The sequence below is a fragment of the Microcaecilia unicolor genome, unplaced genomic scaffold, assembly GCF_901765095.1.
Source record: "Microcaecilia unicolor unplaced genomic scaffold, aMicUni1.1, whole genome shotgun sequence".
Taxonomy (NCBI): Eukaryota; Metazoa; Chordata; class Amphibia; order Gymnophiona; family Siphonopidae; genus Microcaecilia; species Microcaecilia unicolor.
In genome coordinates, this window is record NW_021963634.1 from 39,096 (window position 1) to 51,885 (window position 12,790).

The window sequence follows — 12,790 nt, forward strand, 5'->3', positions numbered from 1 at the left end:
TAGTGGCGGTTTCCAAGCTGCTGTTCCTGCACTGCACCGGATAGTGACGTCAGCAAAGCCTCACTGGTGCTTGTTGCCTCCCAGACTCACTGGCACTCTTGTGTCCCTGCATTCTTCCTATTTCTTTATTTCACCATGTGCTTCTCGCACACTATTCCTGCCGTTGGGGCCACAGATCATGCTTTTTTTCAACCTCCCTCCACTCACTGCTTGTATCAGTGTCTATACCCACTTTCCTCAGTAGCTCGTTTGTCTCATCCCCTGGCACCTCTTCATGGATGAATCGGATCGGCCTTCTTAACACACATTCCCTGAGGAATAATTTTTAATACATGATCTCGTTATTTCCTGTTCCCTGGACCTGCTCTGTCTTACAGAAAACCTGGCTTTCAGAAGCTGATGCATCATATGTTAATCATGCAATCCCTGCTGGCTATCTTTACCATCCTATCAACAGGCCTGGCCGTCGTAAGGTGGGGGGGGGGGGCCTTGAAGTTATTATTCGCCCAAGTTTAGCTTCTCTGCTTTTTCTCCACTCTCTCAGGCCCCGAGAAGCCTTTCAACTTCCTCCTGCTCTACCACCCTCCTTCAACAACTTCTTTTCAGCTTCTGCAGTTCTCTACTTACTGACTACTGTAACTCGCACTCTCAGTTAATGGTCGGGTGGCTTTAATATTCATTGTGATGACTCTACTTTGTCGTTTGCTTTACATCTTCTATGGCTCTTCTCTGATCTGAACCTGGCCCAAGATGTGAGTCAACCAACTCATCGTGATGACCACATCTTGAACCTGGTCCTTTCCTCAGTACTTTCTACTCCCTTGGTAAGTGAGGTCTCCCTCCTCTCCCTATCCTGGACAGATCACTCTCTCGTCTTCTTTCAATGCTCTTCTAGAGAGCTTAGTCGGTCCTCCCAGGAAAACTATTTTCCATAGAGAAATTAGTAAACTTTCTTATGATTATTTATTAGGTGGATGTGCATTCACCTTCTCTTCTTTTGTCGATCTACCCGACTTATCAGGCATGTTCTTGGAACTCTGAGATTAAGAGGGACTTTGACACTCTTGCTCCGCTTACCTCTTACGATCCCTCACTTAATTGCAAACATACTGTTCCATGGTACATGGCAGAACTGCAGCAAATGAAACAACAGCTCCGCTCTCTTGGAAAAAGGACTACTATTGTACTCAAATTTCCAGAGGTCCTACATACTCTAAGCTTTATCTAATCCTCTGGTTGCTTCCACATTTTGTACACCTCAAAAACTTCTTTGGACAGTTCCTGATGCCCGGTCCCTAGCCGATATTTTTGAAAATAAGATTCTGAAGCTTCATATGGCACCACTTTTATCTTCGTTGCCCCTTACTACGCTACAAGCTGGTGATGCTCTAGTTTCTTCAGTCTCTAGGGGAGTAATGGCAACCTTTACTCTTCCTTCATTTCCTGAGCTTAGTTGACTCATTTAGTTGATGAAATCCACTACAGCGCCCAACTATTCTCTCCCTTCTCATCTCGTCAAGTGGTTCCTACCCACATTTCTTCCATACATCCATTCTATGGTCACTCTCAGTTTGTCCACGGGGGTGGTTCCTTCCAACTGAAAATCGGCATATGTACATCCTAAGATTAAAGATCCCGCCCATTCTTTTGATGATCCAGCAAACTATTGTCCGATAGCAAATCTTCCATTCTTGGCCAAACTTACCTTGTCTATAGTTTACCAGCAAACTTCTGATCTCTGAAAAATCATATCTTACGTTCTCATCAAACCAGCTTTCGTCTTAATCATAGTACAGAAACTACTATGCTCGGGGGGAGGAAGTGACGTTACCGCTGGCAATGGCAGCCTAACTTCTTAGCTCCCGCTCCTCGCTGCTATAAAAAGCTATCATCGCTACCATCAGTTGTTTTCGCTGCTCCAAAATATTCCTGGTTGGCAACGTCAGACGGTATGAGCAAAGTGCACTCAGCGCGAAATAAAGACGCAGAGAAGTCGGGGGGCGGCGGGCCGAATAAGACCCCGAAGTGCCACGAGGCAATGGCGCAGGCCTCGCCCTCCAACTCCGACTCGGCCTTATCGCTGGCGGAATCGCGGAGGCCCCCCGCAAAAAAGGGTGTCTCGGGTGAACTCAGACAGATTCTGTCGGGAATCCAAGAGGACATCCAAAAATCGAAAGAAGAAATATTAGACAAAATGGAGGTGCTTAGCACGGATCTCTGCGAGCTGGGGGGACGAGTGGAAGAAGCAGAACTTTGGCTGGATGAGCATGCGGACACTCTAACTGCTCACGAAGCACAAATACAGGAACTGGATCAAAAAATGAAAGATTTGGCCTATAAATTGGACGACTTAGAAAATCGGGGCAGGAGGAACAACCTCCGATTTCGCGGAGTCCCAGAGGGTGGAGAGACGGAAGACGTCCCACAAATAGTACAAACCATATGTGCAACCCTGATGGGGACCGAGGCGGCAGCAGAGAGGATTGAATTGGACAGAGCTCACAGAGCCCTGGGTCCGCGCCAGGAGACTAGAGCGTGAGACATCATCGTGCGATTCCACATGATCTCTGAAAGCCTTTAGAGCATTCCAGACCGCTCGCAACTCCAGGAGGTTGATCTGAAGACCTTTTTCCTGGTGGGACCAAACTCCTTGAGTGTGAAGCCCATCGACATGAGTTCCCCACCCCAGGAGGGATGCATCCGTGTCAGCACTTTTTGTGGCTGAGGAATTTGAAAAGGACGTCCCAAGGTCAAATTGGATCGAATTGTCCACCAGTGAAGGGAATTGTGAAAACGTGGACAGCTGGATTGCATCCTCTAGATCCCCTGCAGCTTGATACCACTGAGAAGCTAGGGTCCATTGAGCTGATCTCATGTGAAGAATGGGCCATGGGTGTCACATGGACTGTGGAGGCCATATGGTCTAGAAGTCTCGACATCTGCCGAGCTGTGATCTGCTGAGACGCCCTGGCCATGGAAACTAGAGACAGAAGATTGTCTGCTCTTGCTTCTGGAAGATAGGCACGAGCCATCTGAGAGTCCAGCAGAGCGCCTATGAATTCCAGTTTCTGAACAGGGAAAAGATGGGACTTGGGGTAATTTATAACAAACCCGAGTAGCTCCAGCAGTTGAGTAGTCATCTGCATGGACTGTAGAGCTCCTGCCTCTGAGGTGTTCTTCACCAGCCAATCGTCGAGATAAGGGAACACATGCACTCCCAGTCTGCGTAGCGACGCTGCAACTACTGCCAGGCATTTTGTAAAGACCCTGGGTGCAGACGCCAGACCAAAGGGCAGCACACAATACTGGAAGTGCTGCGCTCCCAGATGGAATCGAAGATACTTCCTGTGAGCTGGAATATCGGATGTGTGTATAAGCATCCTTTAAGTCCAGAGAGCATAGCCAATCGTTTTCCTGAATCATGGGAAGCAGGATGCCCAGGGAAACAATCCTGAATTTTTGTGGGACTAGGAATTTGTTCAGGGCCCTTAGGTCTAGGATGGGACACATCCCCCCTGTTTTCTTTTGCACAAGAAAGTACCTGGAATAGAATCCCAGCCCTTCTTGGCCTGGTGGAATGGGATCAACCGCATTGGCGCTGAGAAGGGCGGAGAGTTCCTCTGCAAGTACCTGCCTGTGCTGGAAGCTGAAGGATTGAGCTCCCTGTGGGCAATTTGGAGGTCTGGATTTCAAATTGAGGGAGTATCCTAACTGGACTATTTGAAGATCCCACTCATCAGAGGTTATGAGAGTCTATCTTTGATGAAAAAATGTTAACCTCCCCCGACCGGCAAGCCGTCTGGCACGGACACGTTTATAGTGGCTATGCTCAGCTGGAGCCAGTCAAAAGCCCGTCCCTTGCTTTTGCTGGGGAGCCACGGGGGCCTGCCTTGGCGCACGCTGTTGATGAGAATGAGCGTGCTGGGGATGAGCCTGAGAAGGCTGTTGAGAAGGAGGATTGTACCTACGTTTGTTATAAGCATAGGGTGCTTCTTCCGTCCCCGGAAAAATCGTCTACCTGATGAGGTAGAAGCAGAAGGCGCCCAGCGGGAAAGATTGTCCATATCGGTTTCCGGCTGAGTGATCTGATCAACCACTTGCTCGACTTTCTCACCAAAAATATTATCCCCCCCCCCCCCGGCAAGGGACATCCACAATCTGCTGCGGGACTCGATTGTCCAGGTCAGAGGCACGCAGCCACGAGAGTCTGCGCATCACTATACCTTGGGCAGCGGTTCTGGATGCAACATCAAAAGAATCGTAAGCACCCCTGGACAGGAATTTACTATACGCCTTCTGCTGCCTGACCACCTCCTGAAAAAGCTTGGCCTGCTCCAGAGGGAGCTTATCAACTAAGTCCGCCAATTGCTTCACCGTGTTCCTCAAGTTAATGCTCGTGTAGAGCTGGTAAGATTGAATTTTGGCCACGAGCATAGAGGCCTGATACGCCTTTATCTACTACTACTACTACTATTTAGCATTTCTATAGCGCTACAAGGCGTACGCAGCGCTGCACAAACATAGAAGAAAGACAGTCCCTGCTCAAAGAGCTTACAATCTAATAGACAAAAAATAAATAAAGTAAGCAAATCAAATCAATTAATGTGAACGGGAAGGAAGAGAGGAGGGTAGGTGGAGGCGAGTGTTACAAGTGGTTACGAGTCAAAAGCAATGTTAAAGAGGTGGGCTTTCAGTCTAGATTTAAAGGTGGCCAAGGATGGGGCAAGACGTAGGGGCTCAGGAAGTTTATTCCAGGCGTAGGGTGCAGCGAGACAGAAGGCGCGAAGTCTGATGTTGGCAGTAGTGGAGAAGGGAACAGATAAGAAGGATTTATCCATGGAGCGGAGTGCACGGGAAGGGGTGTAGGGAAGGACGAGTGTGGAGAGATACTGGGGAGCAGCAGAGTGAGTACATTTATAGGTTAGTAGAAGAAGTTTGAACAGGATGCGAAAACGGATAGGGAGCCAGTGAAGGGTCTTGAGGAGAGGGGTAGTATGAGTAAAGCGACCCTGGCGGAAGATGAGACGGGCAGCAGAGTTTTGAACTGACTGGAGAGGGGAGAGGTGACTAAGTGGGAGGCCAGCAAGAAGCAGATTGCAGTAGTCTAACAAGAGGTGACAAGGGTGTGGATGAGGGTTTTGGTAGAGTGCTCGGAAAGAAAGGGGCGGATTTTACGGATGTTGTAAAGAAAGAAACGACAGGTCTTGGCAATCTGCTGGATATGAGCAGAGAAGGAGAGAGAAGAGTCAAAGATGACCCCAAGGTTTCGAGCTGAGGAGACAGGGAGAATGAGAGAGCCATCAACAGAAATAGAAAACGGGGGGAGCGGGGAGGTGGGTTTGGGGGGGAAAATGAGAAGCTGGTTTTGGTCATATTTAATTTCAGGTGGCGTTGAGACATCCAGACAGCAATGTCAGACAAGCACGCTGAAACTTTGGTTTGGATGCAAGGTGAGATATCAGGGGTAGAAAGGTAGATTTGGGAGTCATCAGCATAGAGATGGTAGGAAAAGCCATGGGATGAGATTAATGAACCAAGGGAAGAAGTGTAGATAGTAAAGAGGAGGGGACCAAGAACAGAACCCTGAGGTACGCCGACAGGCAGAGGGATAGAAGTAGAAGAGGCTCCACCAGAGTGAACACTAAAGGTGCGGAGGGAGAGGTAGGAAGAGAACCAGGAAAGGACAGAGCCCTGGAATCCAAGTGAGGACAGGGTATCGAGAAGTATGCTGTGATCGACAGTGTCAAAAGCAGAGGAAAGATCAAGAAGAATGAGGATGGAATATTGACCTCTGGATTTAGCCAGTAATAGGTCATTGGAGACTTTAGTAAGCGCAGTTTCGGTTGAGTGAAGAGGGCGAAAACCAGATTGTAGTGGGTCAAGAATAGCATGTGAGGAGAGAAAATCAAGGCAAGGGCGGTGAACAGCACGCTCAAGTAAGTTGGAGAGAAAAGGAAGGAGGGAGATGGGTCGGTAATTAGAGGGACAAGTAGGGTCGAGTGAAGGCTTCTTAAGGAGAGGTGTGACCACAGCATGTTTAAAGGCAGCAGGGACAGTCGCAGTGGAAAGTGAGAGGTTGAGAATGTGACAGATAAGAGCAGGAGAGATGGTATTAAGAAGGTGGGTGGGAATGGGATCAGAGGAACAGGTGGTACATTTTGAGGAAGAAAGGAGAAGTGTAGTTTCCTCAATAGTAACTTCAGGAAAGGAGGAAAGGGAATGAGGGGAAGGAGAGAGGGGAACGGACTAGTGGAGGGAGAGGTGGTGAGGTAAAGAAAGCAAGGTTTATCTTTTGAACCTTGTTGTGAAAGAATTCAGCAAGGGTCTGAGGAGATAATGAAGGGGGAGTTGGGGGAGGGGGCACCTTGAGGAGAGAGTTCAATGTGGTGAAGAGAAGTCGAGGATTAGAGCCAAGAGAGTTGGTCAGTTGGATATAATAATCCTGTTTGGCACGTAAAAGAGCAGATTGGAAGGAGGTCAGCATGAACTTAAAGTGTAAGAAATCAGCAAGGGCCTGAGATTTCCGCCAGAGGCGTTCGGCGGAGCGGGTACAGGAACGTAGGTAGCGGATATTAGAAGTCAGCCAAGGATTGGGGTTTTGTACGCCTTACAGGGCGGGTCATCAAAGGTGCAAGAGTGTCTAAGGCAGAGGATAGATTATTGTTGTAAGAAAAACAGCCTCATTGACAGACGTGGATGGTGCCACAGTAGAGAGGAGGTTTGAAACATGGGAGGATAGAGATGAAGGGTCAATATCGTGAAGATTCCTAGATAAATTAGATAAGATAGGACGGGACTGGGAGGGAGGAGATTTAAGTGTGAAAGTTATAAGATGGTGATCAGAGGAGGGAAGATCAGAGGCAAGAAACTAGAGGGTGAACAGTTGGAGGAGAAGATGAGATCAAGACAGTGACCATTTTGATGAGTGGGGGAGGTGGAGCATAGTTGGAGATTAAAGGACGACGTTAAAGCGAGTAACTTGGAAATATAAGAGTGGAAGGATCATTAGCAGGAATATTAAAGTCACCAAGGATGAGAGAGGGGAGGAAGGATCATGGAAGAAGGCAAGCCAGGCGTCAAAGTCACTGAGAAAGGATGAAAGGGACTTATCAGGGGACGATAAATGACCGCTATTTGAAGAGGCAGAGGAGAGAAAAGGCGGATAGAGTGGACTTCAAAGGAGGAAAAACAGTGAGATTGAGGTGGAAGAAGGGGTTGAAATCTGGAGGAGGGAGAGAGAAGTAGTCCAACACCGCCCCACGGCCAGCAGGGCGAGGAGTATGTGAAAATAGATAACCGCCATGGCACAGGGCTGCGACTGAAGCAGAGTCATCAGGGCAGAGCCAGGTTTCTGTTATGGTGACGCGAGATAAAGAGGTCCTGGATATAGGCGAGTTTGTTACAGATAGAGCGGGCATTCCATAGGGCGCAAGAGAATGGCAGCGAAGAGGAGCGGAGTAGAGAAATAGAGATGAGGTTAGAGAGGTTGCGGTGAGATCTGCAGAGTTGGGATAATAGTTGGTGAGGGGGGCCAGGATTGGGATTGATGTCACCGGCTGAGAGTAAGAGAAGGAGTAAAAGAGAGTGGAGGAGAGTAGGAGAGGTGTGGCCACGAAGGCGTTGAAGGCGAGAGGTATTTAGGTGGAATGGGGAAGGCAAAATGGACGGAAGAAAGAGGTGGAGATTAAAAGCCAAGAGGGAGGAAGAGGGTAGGAGGGAAGGTGAGGTGATGAAGTCGATGGATGGGCAGTGAGTTCCTGTGGCGGAGAGAGGTAGGGGGTGAGGGAAAAGATTAGGAAGGGACAGGGCTAGGAAGAGAATGTGAATAGGGGCCATAAATGACTGAGGTACTTTAGCAACTGGGAAGAAGATTAGATGTAAAGAGAAAAATGCCCCGCGTGCCGCACCTAGAGCGGAGGCCCTGAGTGGATCGGAGTGGACCTGGGTGTCACCGGAGAAGGCTGTAAGGATATGGAGATGAGCTGCAAGTCCTCCACAGCACCTGAAAGGCAGCCGGTGGTAGAGCTGGGCACCTCTCAGCTGAGGAAAGGCTTACCAGGGGTTAGGCCGAAGCCAGCATTTCCCCCTGAGGGTGCCTGATCCTAGCCAAAAAGCACCTGGAAACTCTGTGCACTTGGAGCGAGGGCCCTGGGAGATCGGGGTGGAACTGGAGTCACTCCAGATACAGCTGTGAGGAAATGCAGAAGGGCTGCAAGTCCTCCACAGCACCTGGTGGGAGCGCTGGGCACCTAGAGCGGAGGCCCTGAGTGGATCGGAGTGGACCTGGGTGTCACCCCGGAGAAGGCTGTAAGGATATGCAGATGAGCTGCAAGTCCTCCACAGCACCTGAAAGGCAGCCGGTGGTAGAGCTGGGCACCTCTCAGCTGAGGAAAGGCTTACCAGGGGTTAGGGTTCAGGGGTCAGAGTCAGAGTCCAGGGTTCTAGATTCTCTTCCCGGGGGGCGCTGAGGCAAAGTCTCTAGAACTCCTGGCTCTCTTGAGAGCGGAATCCACAACCATAGAGTCATGAGGTAACTGCGACTTCATCAGCTCAGGTTCTCCGTGAATCCGATATTGGGACTCAGCTTTCTTGGGAATAGTGGGATTACTTAGTGGTTTCATCCAGTTCGCATAAGAGTCTCCTTGAGCACATTATGCAAAGGAAACGTGGATGACTCCTTAGGTGGCGAAGGATAGTCAAGGACCCGAGCATCTCAGTCCTGGGCTCATCCTCAGATACCACAGGGAAGGTAATAGCCACAGACATTTCCTGGACAAATTGAAGAGAAAGAAGACTCTCGGTGGAGAAAGTTTCTTTCTGGTGAAGGAGTAGGATCAGAGGGAAGACCACAACTGCAGTCCGTAAACCGGGCCCATGTCGACGTCCGAGGAAACCATTTCCTGATGGCGGTGTGTCGAGAAGTCGACTCCTATGCCGGTGGCGATGAAGCTCCCGCCAGCGATGTCGACGGGTTGTCGACCTGGGTGACAGCAGATGCCGCAGGCGGCACCGGCGTGAGAGATCTCTCCACAGGCATAGAACCAGCTGCCGCTTCCATCAACGGTACAGAGGGCACAAGTACCCCTGGTACCGGAGCAGACTGACGCAGCAACCCTTCCAGAAGACCTGGAAGAATGGCTCGGATGCACTCGTCTAGAGTCGCTGTCGAGCAAGGCTGCAGGGTCGGTGCAGGAATCAGTGTCAGAATCTGTGGAGGTTGAGGAGGCAGTACTGGACTGCCCGAAGACCGACGCAACGACACCTCTTGTATTTAGGGTGAGTGTTCCTCCCGACGTCAGCGCTTCACGGGTACCGAATCCTTCGGCGCCCCAGAGCTCCCGGTACCGTGCTTGGAAGGAGACCGATGACAATGCTTCTTCGCCTTCGCTCAATGCACGTTATCGATACTCCTCAGTATCGACGAGGAGGATGTGGAATCCACACGCCTCCTCGGGGGTCGGGTCCGAGAGCGGTCGTCCGAGAGGGCCTGCACAGGCAGGAGTTCTTCGAGACAGGTAGAGACCCAACTTGACGCCTCACTGCTCCCAGCATTTGGTGGTCTCTGGACAGCCATTAACTGTGCTCCTGAGTGTGCTCCTGAAGTCGACGCCATTCCCCGGTGCCAATATCGACTACGACGACCTCGGTACTGATGTCGCTGTCGACGCGGAGGAACTGGTCGAAGCTCCAAAAAGTTGGTCTCGAAGAGCTTATCTCCACGCCTGTGTCCGCCTTTTCAGACTAACACACAACTTACATGCGTCTGGGCGATGGTCGGGTCCAAGGCACTGAAGACACCACGCATCGACCGGTTGCACCAAGTACACTTTTGAAGCCGCTGGGAGTCCTCAATGTCATGGACGGAAAAATAGTGGCAGTGAGATCAAAGTTTACGATTGTGCCTTAAAGAAGATCACAAAAAGGAGAACACGCGTACGCGCGGTCTAAGAGGGCCGCAGCGTAAGCGAAAGGAAACTTAACAAGGGCAGAAAAAACTAAAAAGGACTTTTTTTTTTGAATAAAGAAACAGTATAAAAAGTAACTAAAAGAGAAAAAATGGAGTAAATCTTCAAAACTGTGAAGGGCTGAGAGGAGAGATTTCAAAAACGCTTGCCTCTCTTCACCTCAGAAAAAATGGAACTGAGTGGGGACTCTCGCGCGACAGGCGGAAAGACGTTCACGTGCCCCGGGCGCCAGTAGGCTCTGGCAAAACTTTCTGGATTTTGCTTGGAAAAATTGCAGTTCCTGGGCCACCGTGGACGTCGACCCACATGTGAGAACAAGCAGCCTGCTTGTCCTCGGAGAACTACATTTCCCTCTTTTAGTTCTGAGGGGCTTTAATATTGCAATGGATCCTTCTGTGGGTAGGAAGGGTGGAGGGGGCCTTGTTGATCTTAGAACCAGTTGGGGCCTTCAGTAGTTATGAGTGATCAGCTGCGTTTGCTCATGAAACACCTGAAGCGTCCTACACGTTACATTTCCCTCGATCGGGCCTTTCTGGCTGAAATAGTGGCAACAGCAGAATGCTCAAGTTCTACAGCTGAGCCGGCTACATTAGTGCTTCTGCTCTGGGCCTGATCCTTAATAAAACTTTTCTGGATGCGGGTGCAGATGCATCTTTCAGTAATACTGGGTAGACGCCTTGCCTCTCTGGGTGGACATTCAGTTCTTGAAATTTTGTTTCCTTGGGTCTGTGATCGGCCCTAATTGTCTGCTGCATAAGGCTTATTTTTTAATCCAGAAAGAATATTTTGATGTGTTGGAGACAGGCTGATTGGAGGAATGAACTTGTCGATCTAATGAAGACTGGACACTAGTCAGTGGCCTCCTGGAGCCCTGGAAGTCTTTTCAACAAATTGGTCCTCAGGGTGGGATCGTTTGTCACATCATGCTCGTAGCTACTTGCTGAACCTATAACTTGAAGTATGGACTTAGGAAAGGGTGGAGGGTGGTAAGGTTTGCTCTATCATTTGCGGATCAAACTGCTGTGAAGAAACAACATGTGCGGTCTGATCTCTTGCAGTGAATGTGTGTGGGGGGATGAAACTTGAAAAATTACCACGCTATAATGTTATATCTCTTCTTACAGATATTATTGTTCTTACCATTGTGTGCTTCTAATAAAGATATTACTAAAAAGATATATCAACTTGATTGTGGGGTGGGGAGGGGCAGATTTAGGAAGGGTTTTTGTATTACTAAACTGTTCTCCTACAATAATCTGCAATGCTCTTATATATTTATTTATTTATTTATAGAAAAAGATGATCCCAGAAGCAGTAATACAAAGACACATGACTGGAAGCTCAGTGAGAAACCTGAAAGGGAAAAGATGTTATCAGAAAGAGAGAAAGAGGAGACTCCTTCCTGTTCTGACTGGGGAAAAAAGGGAAAAAATGTAAATAACAAACCATTCAACAGAAGGCTTAGCTCTGTGTGAACACAGTACCAGTAATATCATACAGATGAGAGATCAAAGATGTTTATGTGATGTAGTGAGATATTCCTCAGCGATCATTTCACTCTGAAATCACATCCTAGATCTGATACTGAAGAGAGACCATCTACATGTACGAACTATGGGAAAAACGTCTGTCAAAAGACAGGAACTACAAGGACAACAGAAAACGTGCATAAAAGAAACATATTCTACATCTTCTGAGTGTGGAAAAGGTTTTAGTAGGAAGAAAGAGCTAGAGCAACATGAAATTATTCATAAAACTAGAGTGTATACAAGTACAGAATATGGGAAAAGCTTTCCCAATAGAGAAAATATTACAAAATACCAGAAAAACAACACTAATGAGAGACTAGCTTCATATCCTGATTGTGACAAAAGCTTCAATCAAGAAGAAAACCTTAATCAGAAATGCAAAATTCTACATAGGAGAGACACTAGTTTCCAGTACTGAATGTATGAAAAGTTTCAGTCATGAAGATGCTTTCACAGATTATAATAAAGTGCAAAATGGTGAGAAATCGATCACTTCTAGTACACCTGAAAAAGTCTTTTGCAGGAAGGCAAACTTCTTGAAAGACCAGAAAAACAAGAGATTGTATACTTGTGCTGATGGTGGTACAAACGCTTGTTGGAAAACAAACCTCACAATGCACAAGAGAATCAACACAGGAGTGAAACCATTTAACTGTACTGAGTGTAATAGCTTTAGTCAGATGCCAGTCCTCATGACACACCAGAGAATCCACATAGGCGTGAAGCCATTTAAATGTTCTACGTGTAATAAAGCTTCAGTCAGAAGGCATACCTCAGACAACACCAGATAATCCACATGGAGTGAAATCATTTACCTGTTCCACTAGTGGTAGAAGCTTTACTGAGAAGGAAACACTCCGAAGGCTCTGGCAAATCCACACAGGACTGAAACCCTTTCAGTGCACTGAGTGTAATAAAAGATTCAGTCAGAAGTCAAACCTCATACGACACCAGAGAGTTCACACAGGAATTAAACCCTTTAACTGTTCGGAGTGTAATAAAAGATTCAGTGAGAAGTCAACCCCTCACAAAACACCAGAGAGTCCACACAGGAATGAAACCCTTTCACTGCACTGAGTGTAATGAAAGTTTCAGTCAGAAGTCAAAGTTAACAATACACCAGAGAATCCACAAAGGAATGAAACCCTTTTACTGCACTGAGTGTAATAAATGCTTCGTCACAAGTCAACCCTCATACTTCACCAGAGTGTCCACACAGGAATGAAACCCTTTAACTGTTCGGAGTGTAATAAAAGATTCAGTGAGAAGTCAACCCTCACAAAACACCAGAGAGTC

General features: G+C 48.1%; 2 protein-coding genes across 2 annotated transcripts; both read left to right on the forward strand.

Moving 5' to 3' along the window:
- Positions 1-11,579: 11,579 nt before the first annotated feature.
- On the forward strand, positions 11,580-11,912 carry LOC115459526 (zinc finger protein OZF-like). The gene has a single exon (XM_030189340.1). The coding sequence runs from the start codon at positions 11,580-11,582 to the stop codon at positions 11,910-11,912; it is 333 nt and encodes a 110-aa protein (XP_030045200.1).
- Positions 11,913-11,916: 4 nt separating this feature from the next.
- LOC115459527 (oocyte zinc finger protein XlCOF26-like) lies at positions 11,917-12,285 on the forward strand. The gene has a single exon (XM_030189341.1). The coding sequence runs from the start codon at positions 11,917-11,919 to the stop codon at positions 12,283-12,285; it is 369 nt and encodes a 122-aa protein (XP_030045201.1).
- Positions 12,286-12,790: the final 505 nt, after the last annotated feature.

Coding starts and splice junctions, on each gene's coding strand:
- LOC115459526 (XM_030189340.1), top strand. CDS start 11,580: ATGGGAAAAACGTCTGTCAAAAGACAGGAACTACAAGGACAACAGAAA.
- LOC115459527 (XM_030189341.1), top strand. CDS start 11,917: ATGAAAAGTTTCAGTCATGAAGATGCTTTCACAGATTATAATAAAGTG.